The sequence below is a fragment of the Rhipicephalus microplus genome, chromosome 5, assembly GCF_043290135.1.
Source record: "Rhipicephalus microplus isolate Deutch F79 chromosome 5, USDA_Rmic, whole genome shotgun sequence".
NCBI lineage: Eukaryota > Metazoa > Arthropoda > Arachnida > Ixodida > Ixodidae > Rhipicephalus > Rhipicephalus microplus.
Genome location: NC_134704.1, coordinates 121597762 through 121615248, shown reverse-complemented (window position 1 = coordinate 121615248; position 17487 = coordinate 121597762). Strand labels below are relative to the sequence as shown.

The 17487-nt window shown below is 45.6% G+C and overlaps 1 protein-coding gene across 1 annotated transcript in view; it reads left to right on the top strand.

Moving 5' to 3' along the window:
- LOC142817364 (uncharacterized) overlaps positions 1 to 3606 on the top strand; it is a 43704-nt gene extending 40098 nt beyond the window's left edge. The window contains exons 6-7 of the mRNA XM_075894391.1: positions 2234 to 2433; positions 3254 to 3606. Of these exons, the coding sequence (XP_075750506.1) occupies positions 2234 to 2433; positions 3254 to 3416 (363 nt within the window). The 3' untranslated portion in view covers positions 3417 to 3606. The remainder of the gene's footprint in view (positions 1 to 2233; positions 2434 to 3253) is intronic.
- Positions 3607 to 17487: the final 13881 nt, after the last annotated feature.

Genomic DNA, 17487 nt, shown 5'->3' with positions numbered 1-17487 from the left:
TCATTGCCCATCAACAGCGATTAACATGCTTCAGTAGAAAACACCGATCCATCACTGCGTGTTTTGCGCCTCCTCAGGTGTCTCTTCTGGGCAACGTCGCGATGAGCACCAGCGTGAACGCCGCTGCCAGTATAACGAATTAAAAATAAAACACTTTAAAATATCACTTTACAATCACTAATTTCACAATAGCAAGATGAAAAAATATAAAAAAAACTGAAACCATGAGAATATTTAGTCCGAAGTACTATACAGAAACACACATCTGAAAAAAAACGAGCTACTTTTACGAAATTATACGAACGTACAAAAAACACAAGAAAATACTTGTAATAGTATAATTAGGGCACGGTACAAGGAAGAAGTACATTTTAACTTTTTTCTACACTCTGTTTTTAGCATTACTTTGTTTTAAAAGTTCACGGACAGAGCTATGGTTGTGGAGCAGATGATATATTTGATATAAGGGCTTGCATCCCATAAGTTGTCAGGAATAAAGGTAGTCGAAAACGGTTAAAGCATATATCGTAGGGAGTATCGCTTTTTGACATTACGACATTGTTTGAGGATGCTGCATATTGAATATCAAATGAATGTCATTCTCAATGTATATGTTGTTGATCTCGAATGTCACATCTGTTTGAGTGAGAACGCAGCTTTTCAATACTTGATAACTTGACTGTTGTTGAAATCGAGGCTAGCCCGCCGCCTTCGCGCGGGATTTGCTCCCTATTTCTGCCATTCTCATGTCCTGACATGACTTCCCTCCTCCGTGGTCTGCCGCGTTGGGGAGCGGGAAAGACGTTTAACCCCTCTCACCCGGTAGCGAATGTCGACTGTGGTGCCGTGCGCGGAGTTTCTCGGGACGTTTCGCGCGCGCGCGTCTGGAGAGTGAGTCAGATCTCTCCTGAATGACTTAGGGTGCGCATGCAGTTTTTCGTCCATCGCCTCTTATTGTTTGGGGCTCGTCAGACTTTGCCAACGGCGTTTTGCACCTGCGGTGAACGCTCGCCTTTTGTTGCCCCTTGCGAACGCTAGGCCGAAGAGTGGTGCGGGGTCCTAGTGCGCGGTCAGACTACGCCAACCCGTATCTCTCCGACACCAACGCGAGTGCGTTTTTGCCCTCGCTTGAGTTACCGGGCCCTTTTATACCGGTGTCCCCGTGAATCACTTTTGCCTACGGAGATGTGCTCGTGGCCCCTTGTGTAGTGATTCTCGCCCGTGGCGTGGATAAACCCATTTGCTTTTCCACCGCTTCTTTTGCAATGGGATCTGTGCTGCGTTTTGCTATTGTCACAGACAATAAAGCGTTGCGACCTTGAGCAGTGCCATGTTCTCGCCATGACGACGGTTAACGCGTGCCCTGCGGTTCGCTAAGACCGGACCCAGGCTAGTGGCCGTAATCCTTCGGGATTCGCACACGCTTCAATGTGTGCAAACAAAGTGCCTGACAGAGAGTTTTTACAGCACTCACTTTCATCTCTAGCATTGTTTACAGCCACAATAACTGCAGTTCTTTAGCAGGGCAGATTGATACAATGGTAATGATATAATGAAACGACCTTTCTGTTCAACTACATTCCAGTCATATCTATACATGAGCAAGTTTCAGTGGCCACTAACATTCATCACATTGTTTCAAAAGGATTTAGAGCATATCTTCAGCGTCATTTTCTGACACTGACTTCTTCATATTTAATTGACACCCGTTCCAGCATTTTTATCAAATGTGGTACTATAGTACTCGGCGCGCTTGAATTGGAACAGTCAAAAGATGATTTTGAACTGTCAAAAGTTTGGAACTGTCAGAAGCTCATTTATACATAACACGTTGGAAAAAAAATACTGCACTTTAATTGTACTTTGCAGTATGAATCGCTAACTGAGCACTTTGCGAATGTCTTGTATAATGCAATGTTACCAGACCATGCAACATGCAATGCTACCTTTATGAACATTTTATGCACTGGGGTGCCAGTTGCAGGTTCTGTGCGCATTGGAAACATGCAATGCTAACTGCATAATCAATTGCGTTTTCACTGCAGCGATGTTTTTACGATCATGTTTCTACATCACACTGAAAACATCAATGCATCACACTTACAACATCAATGCAGCAGTGCAGTTAGCACTGCATAGATGTTGTAAGGGGCCCAAGGCTTCGTCGAATAGATTTTCTCAAACTCTGAATGGTGCGTGCCTGATTGGATTTTGTCACTGCTGCGCTTGACAGGAGGATTCTTCGAGGAGCGAATCTTCGCGTGCCACGGACTCGGATGGGAGGCACCCCTCGGGCGCCTATGAGGCCTGGCTACGCCGCAAGCAGCGGCAACAGCGCGAGGAAGAGCTGCGACGCAGGCTACGTCAGCTCGACGTGGCGGCTACGGAGAAACCCCGCTGCTCACGACAGGAGGCGCAGAAGGTGTACCTCGCGTGAGTGGCCACACCCATTGCGCCGCCTTTTGAAACTGTGCTGTTCGTTTTGTGCCACTGCGTAGAGCGTGTCACTAAGAGAATTTCCTAAGGAGAAAGGCATGCTCCGGGGTAGCTATACTGCTGCTGCGAGCGCATTATATGACGTTTTGGCATTTTATTCTCTAATAACTAAAGCCACACAGGATTCGACATAAATCGCAGATGCAGGACTCGAGCAGTGGTTTTGTATCGTTCCTTGCATCAGTTAAGTTAATAGTAGATGAATTTGAAAACGCTAGCCCTAACTTTACCTCTGGTCTAAATGGTGCACAATAAGAAGAAGAACAACAACGGCATTTAAAATGTGTCAATCATGCAGTAGAGCTGTACGCATTCAACATGAATGCACCTGGCCTGCATAGTTTTGTGTGAGAAAATTTTCCGAACGCCATGTGGATTCCTAATTCTCATAGTTTTTCTCCATCTTAACGCTGTATCTTGTTAATACTTGTGTTAAATCGGAGTGAAACGTTTACAATAACAATTATGTATGCACGCCTATGCTTGTACTCAGTGACTCATAAACAAACTAAGTGACAGATAACCCGTTTAGTGACGAAACATATAAGTATGTTCTTCCATATGGTGTAGTTAGTGAGTGTGGCAGTCAGGGACTCCCGACTGAAATCTGCCTAAGGATGAATAAGGTTGATAATAAATCCAGCCGATTTTCTGATTGACCAATGGGGTATGCCAGGTTGTTTGTCGTTTGGTCAGGATTGAATGACTGCGTGAGCGAGGTCGCATGACAAAAGGTGGTGTGCTTTTCTGGTCGCAGATGGCTGGAGCGCAAGTACGAAGAGGAGCGGCAGCGGCGCCTAGCAACCTGGGCAGAACGCAGAGGCGCCCGCGAGGCAGCGCTGTCGGCGCGTTCCCTGCGGATCCTCGAGCAATACCTGCGCAGTGAAGAATTTTCCCGATACCCCGAACTGGTGGTCTAGCGAAAAGTCACGGTGACTCTCTTATGCTAGTCTCGTACGTGGCATTCAGCTATGAAAAGCGCCTTGTGAGCTTTCTGCGGTAATCCGGATGCTCTGTAAGCCAACAAATTCTATCGGATCACATACCTTTTAAGTGATGACACAAGGACATTTCGTGATAATAATTAAAAGTGCTTGCACTCGCGTTTCACTCTGTGTGTGTATGTGGGTGTTTGCAGTTTGTTCGGCAAACAGTCAACCAATCTCGGTTCTCTTGAATGTTGAAGCGTGTTATACCGAGTTTCAGTTAAGATACCAGGCTACTAATTTTAAGCTCTAATCATGGTGCAATAAATCTTCTCTGAAGAAACCTTTAGCTTTTGTTTCGTCCGTTGTTCAAGAAATGATGGTACCACACGCATAGTTCTTGGAGGTAAGACAGTTTGCTGATGACCTGGTGGCACGCATCTCTAGACATACAAGTATTACTTTAATAGGTTGGCCATATAAACCAAATCAAACGTGACTTTCAAGTGATTCAGTGTACGCTCGTCTTCATAAAGTAATCTGTAGGACAAGTCACCCAGCTATGTCTTTCAGTCACTGAACCCGACTTAGTTTTGGAAATTGCATAGAGCACACGTGTTTCATACTTTGGTGTATTACGCGCTAGAATAAAAGCTTAACCCCTTTATGGCCCTTATAGTGTTCATGTAACATTTAGCTGATTAAAAATCTCAACAGAAAAGTTACTTTATCGATCCACACTACTTGCTCGTATGTTTTTGTTGAGGCTTTGCTAAGTGGCGCACAGCGACAATCTGTCGCTTTCCTCTTTGCATCCCCGAAGAGTCAGGCTTTCTTATAGCGACATACAGGGAAATCCTGGAAAAATAACTGTTTTTTTTTCTCGCCTTGTGTTTGAAGTTTGCTAGTAACAAAGTAGCCATAAATAAAATGAAAGAGACGTTTTACACACTAGGGTCCCATAGTTCGAAGACTGTGGGGAGACCCACAATAAAAAAAAGATGAAAAAAGGTACAATGGCAAATGAGAAGACAATGTATTTTTAACAGAAGAATGTTATAAAAAAACCATAGAAAAATAACGAAGCGATAAAACAATAATTCACAACTATAACAACACGATTACTAAATCTGAAGTCGCAATGCCTTGCTCCTTATTTGCATCCAGGCCATACCACCTGTGATTAGTACACATAGTTCTACTTCTGAATAAAAGTCAGTCTACTCCCAGCTATAAAGTAATCGCGACATTGCACAGCTGGTCTGAAGGCATGCGTGATACAAGCGCGTGCTTACAGACAGGCCTTGAACACGCACTTCTTGCCTCTGCTGAACCGAGCTTCTGAGAAAGTAAGCGTACTGTGGGGCAACCCTAGCGGCTGGAAAATCTGAGCTCCTGTGGCGTCCGAAGTTGTTTATTACAGCCTTTAGTGTAGATATCAACAGATTTTATACGGCTGAAATTGAAGCATGTGCTGCACTGATTTTGTTTCAGAAATCAGTGCATGGCAGGTAGAAAATTCTAATGCATTTTTTATATTTCTTTTTTCAAGGCATTATGTTACATAGCGCGGCCGTCTATAACGCACGCATCTGTATCGGTTTACTCGATTGCTCGTACAAACGCTCTTAGTCATATAGTTCAGTGGTTCATCATACGTTATATTCCATTAAATGTTCACGACAAATAGAAGCACTATAAACGGGCGTGTGCGAACGTGTCCACGGCAACCTTATTCAGCCGTCGTGGTAAATGTCACGTTTCTGTCAACAGGACATGCAAAAACTCGCGAAAATACTGTGGTTTCCTTGAAAGGTCGATTGCACAAGTCGGCGTCAAGCGGGCTGCCACACCGCATGTAGCACCACTGTACGAAGATTCGTTTGTATTCTTCAATTATAGAGGCGTTCTTACTGAGTGCATAGCCTAGTGCACTCACGAGTACGTCGACAACGAATAAAAGGGTGGCTGAGTCGTAGCGCTCCTTTGCCGGCATTGAAGTTGGCCCGTCGTCCCCCTGTTCCATCCAGCTTTCCGATTCTCGATGATTAGCGTCGAGGGCGATGAGCGCAGAAACCAGCTCGCCGCCGAGGCCCCCGTACAGGAAACCCGGTGGCAAATCTGGTGTGAACACAGGTGGAAGGACGAACCACGGTCGTAAGTACACCGTCCTGCCATAGAACCTTGAGTTCGCTAAGGCTGGTAAAGTAAAGTTGACCTCAACGCCAAGAGCAGTGTCTTCTCCAGCATCAGTCTGCCTAGCTTTGTTGGCAAGAATCCAGTTGGGAAGGAAAGCTTTTGACATATCGCTAATGTTTTTTAGCGCATCCTCTGAACTGCGAAACGCGGGAAGCTCAGCAGTAGCGTTATCACCGGATGGTTCATCAGCGTGGCTCGATGCATCAGACAGCTCGGCCGTAAGAGATCCGAGCGTACCATTCTGCCTCGAATTCAGGTGGTCATCCGTTACCAGGGCCACAATCTGCGCCATCGAGGATATCGTTCGAGCAGCGTCTGCAGGCAGGGACATTCGAAGTTGAGGCAACGCGAACGAAACACCAACTAGCATTTCCGTCAAACGGGCACAATGAATCGAGTGCACGCGTCTCGCCAGGTCTTCGCTACCGTAGTGATTGATCGCCAGTTCCAGGTTCACGTACTTTGCAATGTCTTGCACGGCGTACCAGCTGACGTATTGGTGCATCGCACGCTCTCCGTGCACGCGCGTCAGGTTCAAAAAGGTGTCAAGGAACGCCTTTCCGAAAATCATGACCACTACATTCTCGTTACTGCTTGCGTTTTCAAGGTGTCTCCCTATTGCATCGCGCCAAGTCCATCGCGTGGAGCCTCTTGTAGCGGATTCGAGCTGCTCCATGGTCACAGACACGCCGACGGTTTCGGCGTTGCTGGCATACCTCCGCAGCTCGGGCGTGATCGTGCTCTCCCAGCGGGCGGTGTCTTCGATGCTCACCGACGACCTGTTCTGGCTCACGAAATTAGCGCGCAGTAACTCGAAGTATCGGTCGAACTGGCCGAGGGCCATCAGACGGGCCTGCTTCTCGGCCAATGTGTCGTAGCTGTGTGCCCGCCGCAGGTGAAGCCGAATTTGACCGGCACCTTCGACGATGAGCGACACATGCACGACGGCTGGCAGGAACAGATCGATGCTCGCGTGAAATATTGCGGCCAGTACGTCCGGTTCACCGGCGTTCTCATGGGGCCACGTGATGCCGCCTTTGTTCAAGGCTGTCATCGCCTCACCGCTCTGGTCTCGATCCAAGACGTCGTCGCACGACTGAAAGAACTGAGCGGCCTTGTGCGCTGGCGTTTGACCGATGCGAGGAATCTCCGTGGCACGCGCAGCTTGCACTATGGCACGGTAGAAGCGGTCACGAACGTAGTCCAGAAAGCTTGTTCCCACACGGTTGACATCCCATCTGCAAGCGGACAGTAGTGATAAATTTAGTGCATACGCGGGGTGTCCCAGGTAACTTTAGCCAGAGTTTGAAAATATCCCGAAACAGGCAATTACGACGCAACCAAACGCATGTTGTTGACCATTGCCTGGAGTTAGACTATTTTCGTGTTCTTAAATATTGTGTAATTAGATCTGTTTAAGTAACCAACTTTTGAAGGAACGAAGATGGATAAAATATTTCAATTAGAAAGTTGTACATCGGTTTGCAAAACGTCCAAATAGATATATTAGAACTTTATATGTAATTTTTGTTATTGTTTCTCTGCTAATTACAAATGCCCGCAAAATACGAAAAATACCACGTGACAAACTGTCTTGCTCGTTAGTGCACACGATGATTCTAGTGCTCCCTAACGTTCCACGTATGAACGATATGCTTCATTCGCACCGGTTCATGACAGTAATGAGCAGTCACAGCGGTCATTGTTTTTGTGGCCGATAGCAAAACGTGTTCATCGCAAAGCCACCACCATCGTTGCGGCCCTGCCGAGACAGCACAATGAGGCAAATAATATGGTCGTTCCTACAAAGAACGTTAAGGAGCACTAGAATCATTGTATGCACTGGCGCACGCGCGGGTTTGTGACGTGGTATTTTTAGTATTTCCCGGGCAATTGTAATTAGTAGAAAGCACGAATACCTAACAGATATAAAGTTCAAAACTATCTATTTTGACGTTTTGCTAACCGATCTACAACTTTGCCTTTGAAATTTTTTATCTATCTTCGTTTCTTGAATAATTAGGTAACTAAACATATATAATTAAACAATATTTAACAACACAAAAATAGTCTGACTAACTCCAGGTAAGGGTGAGCAACGTGCATTTGGTCGCGTCGTGATCGCATGTGCAGGCATACTTTAAACTCTGGCTAAAGTTACCTGGGACACCCTGTATATTGTGAGGAAAAAACGAGAGGACAAGAACTGCGTGGCGCATGCGAAATGGGTGCCCGTATTCACAGAAAGATTTGATGATAGAATAGTTTGTAAAGAGATATTTTATCCAGCCCCAATTCCGGACGAACAATTCTATCGTCCAATGTTTCCGTGAATGCGGATAACGACTTCGCGTGCGCCGCGCAGTGCTTGTCCTCTCGTTTCTTTCCTGTGGTACGGTGTTTCACCAAAAGGGCGAAACAATGAATGCAATAGCAACATATTTGAATGTTTTACAAAGTAAGGCTAGCAATTTTAGGAGTAATAATAATTGTAGTAAGCATGCGCTTGCTGACTAACAGAGTTTCCTGCGGTGCGGTCACACTAGATGACCACAAAAAAAGCTCGTGCGTAGGCAGTAACGGCGTTGATATACGAAGTGACGCTGGCAGTCAACTCATTTAAATCCGATCTAACGTAGCTCTATAAAACGCTGGTATAAAAGAACATGGTTGCTACAGGTACACTTTTGGCACCATTTTTTTCCTGCGGAGACAGCAGCCCCTAGAAGCTCCCGCCTGCGGGGGGGGGGGGGGGGGGGGGGCAAGTTTCACACTGATTGTTGCTGCCATAGCACGGCAACCATAAGCACCCTCTCCTCTCCCCTCCCCTTGCTCGATCCCCAGTCGGAAAAGACCGTCTGCTGTCGCTAATGCCTGAGTAACAACCTGACAGACGTCAAGAGGGTAGTTAACTCTAGCTAATACGGGTTTGTTGGTAATCAGCGCTCATATGAATGTAGCGGCCTGTCAAACTTCAGATGTGAAGCAGCTTATGGTCGGGGCTTGTTCCTCGTCTGTTCTCGTAGCCACGCTAGTACTCGGAGCGCGCAATAGATGACTCTGCGGTAAAGTGCTCGCTCCACCCCAGCGTGTGCTCTGGTACGAGTGGAGACTGCTATCGGTGCTGCCCTATACTTTGTATAACTGTATAAGAAAAGCACTTCCTCCTCTCTCTCACACACACAGCGTAGTAGTCTGTATGAAGACATGAGCATGAGTCTGCTCCTCTATTTCTATACTATACGCAGGGCTTCAGTGTTCCGCGTAGCGCGATGAAAGGGAAGTGTTCGAACGCCTAATTGACATGATTTGCCACGACCAGTTTACGTTTCGTAACATATGAAGCCCAGTGCCTGGACCTACAAGAGAGCGCCGGGATTCATGTTCATTAGTCAATTGCCTGTCCGAAGTTCGCTTTTTCGAAAGGCTTTATTGATGGAACAATTGACATCAGAAAATTGTAACTTATACCTGGACACCCTAACCACAAATATTTATATCAGGTTTATTTTCATATTCGTTTATATTATTATCATTTTTTCTTCCCTCTTTTCTGCAATTGTTTAGTCCCCTTCCCCATCCCTATAAAGAGTAGAACGCAAGCGACATATAGATGCCGGAAAAAATATCGGCTTTTCTAATGAAGTGTCTCTCTCTCTAAGCATGAGTACGGCAGAGGCAAGTGCTCGCAAAATGGCTGTGTGTGCGACCATGAACATCTATGGTGATTAATAAAGAGCACCTCTTAAGAACCTAAAGTCAACATATGGCTGCCTTACATACTACTCGTGATTCCCTTTACAAACAGATGCGTACAATCATAGTCCCTCAATACTTTGTTGAGAGAATATGGTACATTTTTTATAACTACACGACGAAAAGTATTGAGAGACTATGGTGCAATTTTTCACAATATATCTTCTTGGAAATTTCTCACGTGCTATGCTTTTGCGATTTCATGATTTTCTTACTTCTCTGGCAGTGTACGTATCCTTCCCTTTTTTTCTCCTTGACTTCAGTGACAGCGATTTGTCCAAATATTGATGCCCCTTGTGTACGCGTAACTTTCTGGGACAGTATAGTGTCATTCTCATAAGGATAAAAAGATCAACAAGAGAGGAAGGGTGCGTAGTTCCTCACTTCCCGCAGACGTGCTTGTAGAAGTCGTCACACGGGTGTACGTCGTCGCGAACGCCTTCAATCAGGAAGCGGCCGTACACGATGCAGGCACCCGTGGTGCAGTTGTACGCCTCGAGCTTCTTGGGTAACACTGCCGCCCCGACGAGCTTGATGGCGGCCACTACGACGAATCCGACCACCACGAAGCCCACGATGAGCAGAAAGACCAGGAACGACACCGGCATTCCCTTGACGCCGGGAAGCTCGATTTCTTGTTCGAAGTCGAGCCGCTTGTCCCGTTGGCCTGTTGTGGACAAAAAAAAAAAAATGAAAGTTCGGGAATACGTTACCCTACATGTAGAATTTGAAAGTGAAAGCATGATGCCCACTTGATGATGCAGTTACTCATACGATCGGCAGTTACAACTCTTGCCAGAATATAACGAACGGCAGAGCGAGAGACTCGCTACAAGTCATGACTTTCTCTGTGAATCAAATTGTTGTTCCGTTCCTCCCCACCCGCCCCTGAAGCATTCTGCTCCTCACGATATGTTGAACTATATCTATGACCGTGTCTCCTCAGACCAAGCGACGATGGACTGGCACGGCCGCTGGATGAAAAAGTGCACATCATGCGCTTTTTGAATGCGAAGAGCATTCCTTAGCGAACTTGGGCGACTTTGAGCGTATCTATCTATCTATCTATCTATCTATCTATCTATCTATCTATCTATCTATCTATCTATCTATCTATCTATCTATCTATCTATCTATCTATCTATCTATCTATCTATCTATCTATCTATCTATCTATCTATCTATCTATCTATCTATCTATCTATCTATCTATCTATCTATCTATCTATCTATCTATCTATCTATCTATCTATCTATCTAGCCGCCTAAGACATTTAGCTCTCCTAGTCGTTTGGATAATTGTATCGATACAAAACTTGGTATGACATAACATGACTGTATGGAGAACATAATTGAGAAGTCATAACATGAAACTCATGACATGGATATATTGAATGTGATGATTTACATTTCATGGTCCTGCAGTTCTTGCGGTGGCTTCGTTCACATGTCATGTTGCAAAACTGGTATGGTATGACATGATTTCATGGCGAACACAAACGACAGACCCTAACATGAAAATTATGACATGCGTGTCGTGTAACAACATGATTACATGCCACGCTCTTGATGCGCTGGCGGCCGTTTCGCTAGCTTCACTTATCCCAATGTGGTATTACGGGACGTGAATGAGTGATGAAGGTATGATACTAGTGCAAACATGATAAACATGAGATGCGTGTCATGTAACAACGTGAGTACATGAAACGCCCTTGATGAGCTCGCGGCCGTTTTGATAGCTTCACATCTACCAAGTTCGGTATTACGTGACGCGAACGGATGGCATAGGTTAATGACACATCCAAATATAATAATTACGACATGCGTGTCATGTAACAACCATGACTACATGCTACACTCATGATGCGCTCGCAGTCGTTTGGCTAGCTTCACATATGCCAAGTTTGGTATTACGTGACGTCAATCGATGACGAAGGTATGTGACTGGTGGAAACATTATAATAATGAGATGCTTGTCATGTGAGAACATGACTACATACCACAGTCATGGCGCCAATACACTTCAACGTGACCCGGCATGCGTGCGCGCTGGTGTTGGTTTCGTCACGTCACACCGGCGTTGCCACGCCAGGCGCAGGTCCTGCCATACTCGCAGGCGCACGCTGCGTTGCTTTGACGCATGCGCTTTTCAGCGCGTCCGGCGTCCTTCCGTCTGGAAAAGAGGCAGACGCAGTGCTGTCTGGGTCACGCATCGGCGCCAAATGTAGCATGTCGCATTTCGCGCCGGTTGCCGTCAGGCCGCCATGACGAATGCTGGTCGCGCCGGCTGCGGTTGGTGCCAGACTATAGAGTGCTCGCGTTTTGCTAACGTAGCGCCGCTGTGCCCAGCGTGAAAACGCGTAAACGTTACGTTGGAGAGTATTGGGCTCTTCATGATGCACTAAGGCCCTTTCGCTAAGTCCAGATATACAAAATTTGGTGTTACTTGACGTCAATGAATGACGAAGGTATATGACTGGTGCAAAAAATGATAGTCATGAGATGCGCGTCATTAAACAACATGACAACATACCATGCTCATGGCGTTCTCGCGGCCGTTTCGCTATCTCCACATATCCTCCTGAGTTCCAGCTATGGCGATTTGTCCAAAATATTGGACATGAAATACCCCATCACTACAAAGATCTCAGCATGTTTTCTTCCTCAAAAACCACTTGTCCAATATTTTGGACATCTACTGGCGCCCTCCATGAAGTTTTGTCAAAATTGCGCCAGGAGATCGCGAAACAAAGAAGAAAACATGGTGGCGTTCAACAGGGCAATCTTCTAGAAGTTAAACGGCGAAAGTTAAGGTCCACTTTTCTGTTGGTTTTTTATTATTTGTTACATTTTGAATAATAGCTTGCAGTTATTCCGGAATTTGTCACAATTTTTTTCAGTAGCCTTGCTTTGTGTTGCTTCAGGCCCACTACTTAACGCTTTAATTAAGTTTCAGCGTCCAATTAGTTGGACATCACGCCATACCAAAAGCACAGGCATCACGGAAATAATAAGCTTCACTTTTTATCTTCGTCACCTACACACCCAGTTGTGAAAGTTTCAGGCAATTCCGTGGACCAAAATCCAACCCGGAAGTCAGGAGGATATACTAAATTTGGCATCACGTGGCGTGAATAAATGACAAAGGTAAACGACACATCTAAACATGATAATCTTCACACTGAAGCTGAGTACTGCATAATTTACTTCCTTCTCTTAACGTTATAGTTATTTGAAGGTGGCATATCGACCTCCCTCATTTCTGCTTCGCGTATCATTGATTCCCACTATACGTGGGATCTGCCAGTTTTTCATCCAGCAGCCGTGCAACTGGTAACATCAAGGAACATAGCTAAAGTCTGACAGGATCTTTTGCACCAGCGTCTACATTGGGTGGACTCATAAAGGCGACAGAACTCAAGCCGAAAGTTGCCAAACTAGCCAGGTAATTTACCATTGCCACCAAATGTGTAGTCAAATAGAACCGGAGCGATATTATGAATAGAGTTGTTACTGTTAATGAATAAATAAAATAATTTATAATAGTAAAAAGAATAAAAGTTCAAAAGTATACCAAGAAATTGGCCATGGCACCAAGCGGAAACTTTCGCTACCAAACAGGTCGAAAAGTAGCCAACTTGATGCAGAGCAGCTACCAACGGTAACCATGTCATATGCATTCACCTAAGACGACTCGAAAGCGAAAACCATACTGCTTTCCTCTCAGCCGATGAATTGATGCTGCTACCCTCTAAGGACAGACACACTGTCTGAAAGTTCTGCGTCTGGGACGGCTTTAAGCTCTCCCATAGTAGAGTACCCTGTGCTCTAAATCGTTACCCCCTTTTTCTAATCCCCCCCGCCCTCTAAGGAGGTATAAAAATTTTCTTGCCACCCGACCACGTCTAAAGCTTGCTGCAGTTAACGTGGTTTTGCACGGCTTCCAAGATCGCAGGCGCCTCTCCGGGTTTTGCATTAACTCCGTGATAGGCCCACTTATGAGCTAGCTATGATGCGATATCATGGTGTTATATTGTGGCGTTCCGTCATAATGGAAATGTAACGACGTCCCAAATTTCGATGATGTTTAGCGACATCATCTCGTGATTATGATTTTTTGTAAAAAGCCGCACCCGTGGGCCGCCGACGGCCAGAATTCACAGTTTGAGAAGGCATAGAAGACTTTCACCTCGATGCGGCTGGGCAACAGAACACGGTTCCGTAGAAGAAGGCCTATATTTATGGAGCGTTGCACGATAGCGTGTTTTATTGCGCTGTATGAAGTATGCATATGCTGTGCCATGGGAAAAGGCAGAATTTATTTTCGGGGAGGCACCTCCATGAGATATGTGGGGGCCGGGCTGGCAGATGTGGTCGAGTGCAATTTGGTACTCTATATTTCATCACAAAAACAAAACAGAAAAACTGCAGGTCTCACATACAGTGGGAAGCGATGATATGCGAAGCACGAATGAGGAAGGTTGATACGTCAATTTAAAATCCGCACTATGCAACGAGGTGTAGGTAAATGATGCCGTATATGACTTCTGTGTCATGATTATCATGTTTAGATGTGTCGTTTACTTTTGTCATCTATTCACGTCCCGCGATACCAAAAGTAGTATATGTGGAGCTAGCGAAACGGCCGCGAGCACGCTATTAGCGTGGTATGCTGTCATGTAAATACATGACGCGCGTGTCAGAATTATCATGTTTGCACCAGCCACATATTTAGTCATCCGTTGACGTCACGTAACACCATATTAGGTATATGTGGAGCTTGCAAAACGGCCACGAGCATATTATGAAAGGCCCAATATACTCCAACGTAGCGTTGACGCGTGCGCACGCTGGGAGCAGCGATGCTCCGTTAGCAAAACGCAAGCACTCTATAGTTTCACGCCGGGCGTGACCGGCGTGGCCCGACGGCAACCGGCGCGAAATCCGACATGCTGCATTTCGCACCGATGCGTTACGCAGACAAAACTTCCTCTCCCTCTTTTCGTGAGGGAGGGATGTTGGACGCGCTTAAACGCGCATGCGTCAAACCAACGCAGCGCATCGCGTGCCTGCAATAATATGGCAGGACACGCGCCTGGCATGGCAACGCTGGCGTGACGTAACAAAATGAACGCCGGCAAGCACGCGCACCACGTCACGTCGAAATGTTTTGGTGCCTTGACTGTGGCATGTAGTCATATTCTCACATGACACGCATATCACGATTATCATGTTTGCATCAGTCATATACCTTCGTTATTAATTGACGTCACGTAATACCAAATTCGGCATATGTGAAACTAGCGAAACGGCCGCAAGCGCATCATGAGTGTGGTATGTAGTCATGTTGCTACATAACACGCATGTCAAGATTATCACGCATGGATGTGTCATTTACCTATGTCGCCCGTTCACGTTCCGTAATACCAAATTTGGTACAAGTGAAACTAGCTAAACGGCCGCCAGCGCATCATCAGCGTGGCATGTAGTCATGTTGTTACATGACACCCACCTCATGATTATCATGTTTGCACCAGCCACATACCTTCGTCATCTCTTCACGTACCGTAATACCAAGTTTGGTATATGTAACGCTAGCGAAACGGCCTTGAATGCATCATGAGCTTGGCATGTTGTTATGTTGTTACATGACACGGGTGTCATGATTTTCGTGTTAGGATCTGTCGTTTGTGTTCACCATGGAATCATGTAATACCACACCCCTTTTGCAACATGTCGTGTGAACGAAACCACCACAAGAGCAGCAGTAGCATGAAATGTAAATCATGACATTCATGACATACATATGATTTTCATTGTACGACTAGTCAAATATGTTCCTCATACAGTCATCTTATGCCATACTTAGTCTGGTATCGATACCATTGTCGGAACGGCCAGAGCTAAAGTCGTAGGTGGCTAGATAGATTGATAGATAGATATGCTGAAAGTCACCGAAGTTTGCTTAGAAATGCTTCGCATTTAAAAATTGACAGATCCCACGTACAGTGGGAATCGATGATATGCAAAGCACGAATGAAGAAGGTTGATATGAAATGAACAGATTTTATTTCTGGAGAGATACAGAAAAACGAAGCGAAGCTAAAGGCCATTCGGCCTGACGTGGCTTCGCTACACGAAAAAATGTTCAGCAAACAGTGCTACGTTGAATAATAATTATCACAATACAAGGAGCAGCATAGTGACAGAAACACAGAAATAGAATAAAAGGAAAAAATAGGTGACATGTAAGTACAAAAAATAGGCTCATAGACACACAGAATCAGACATCGAGGCTCTTTTCATTACATATTAAAACACATACGTATTGATATATTCCTATAATACACTCATATATTCATACATACATGTGCCCATATGTACGTACATGCTACTGTATATACACGCGTTTTGTACCTAAAGGTGAGAGTATATGTGAAACCTAGCCAAAAGTTTATTGGAAACATGATCTTTACTATACTCAATTATTGAGCAGATGTTTTATGTGGTATTTGAATTGCGTTAATGAGAGGTTAAAATTTAATTGTACACCTAAATGGTTTATAAGCTGTGGGGCGCGGTATGCAATTAGGGATCTACCATATCCAGTCCTATAGTAGCAGGAACGCAAAATTGTTGCCTACGGAGCGACATTGATATGTCACTTTAAAATCCGCACAGCGTTACGAGGTGGAGGTAAATGATGCCGTACATGACTTCCTTGTTCTTCAATACCATGTTTGAACGTGTTATTTACCTTCGTCATCTATTCACGTCACCTTATTTCAAGTTTGGTATATGGAGAGCTAGCAATACGGCCAAGAGTGCATCATTAATGTGCCAATACACTCCGACGTAACGTTGACGCGCATGCACGCTGGGCACAGCGACGCTGCGCTAGCGAAACGTAAGCACTCTATAGTTTCACGCCAGGCGTGACCAGCGTCCGTCAGCGCGGCCCGGCGGGAACCGGTGCGAAATGTGACTTCGTGCATTTCACGCCGTTGACGTCGCCCAGATAGCACTGCATCTGCCTTTCTTCGTGACGGAGGGAGGGCGGCCGCGGTCAAACGCGCATGTGTCTAAGCAACGCAGCGCAACGCGCAACTGCGGGATGACAGGACCAGCGCCAGGCGTGGCATCTCCCTCGCACCGTGACGAAACGAATGCTGGCGCGCACGTGTGCCGGGTCCCGTCGAAGTGTATTGGTGCCCTGAGTGTGTCATGTAGTCATGTTCTTAGATGACACGCATCTCATGATTACCATGTCTGAACCAGTCACACACCTTCGTCATTCATTCATGTCCCGTAATACCAAATTTGGTATGTGTGAAGCTAGCGAAACGGCCGCGAGCGCGTCATGAGCGTGGCGTGTAGTTATGACTCATGACTTAAATGACAAGCAAGAGGCTGCGGCGAGCGAATCATGAGCGTGGCATGTAGTCATGTCTCTACATGACACGCATCTCATGATTATCATGTTTGCACCAGTCATATACCTTCGTCATCCATTCAAGTCCTGTAATACCAAACTTGGGGTATGTGAAGCTAGCGAAACGGCCGCGAGCGCGCTATGAGCGTGGCGTGTAGTCATGACTCATGACTTACATGACAAACATGTCACGATTTCTGCGTTAGGGTCTGTCGCTTGCGTTCGCCATGCAGTCAAGTCGTACCATACCAGTTTTGCAACATGTCTTGTGAACCAAACCACCGCGAGAGCAGCAAAACCATGAAATTTAAATTATAACTTTCATGACATACATATCATGATATTCATGTTATGACTAGTCACTTACACTCGTCATACAGTCCCGTTATGCCATACAAAGTTTGGTATCGATACCGTTATTGAAATGGCCAGGAGAGCTAAAAGTCGTAAGTGTGTAGATAGACAGATATCCTCAAAGTCGCCAAAGTTCGCTAAGAAATGCTTCGCATTTAAAAATGTTCAACGATTCAGAGTACGCTGTTGATTTACTATGGCAGAGTACTGCACCAGCTCAAAGTTGCAAAAACAATGCGGGCCACGAAGCGCTCTGTATCTATTGCTTTCGGGACAAGCAGCAGTTACGGGTTTAATAACAGGACTTTGCGCAAAGCGTTCGCA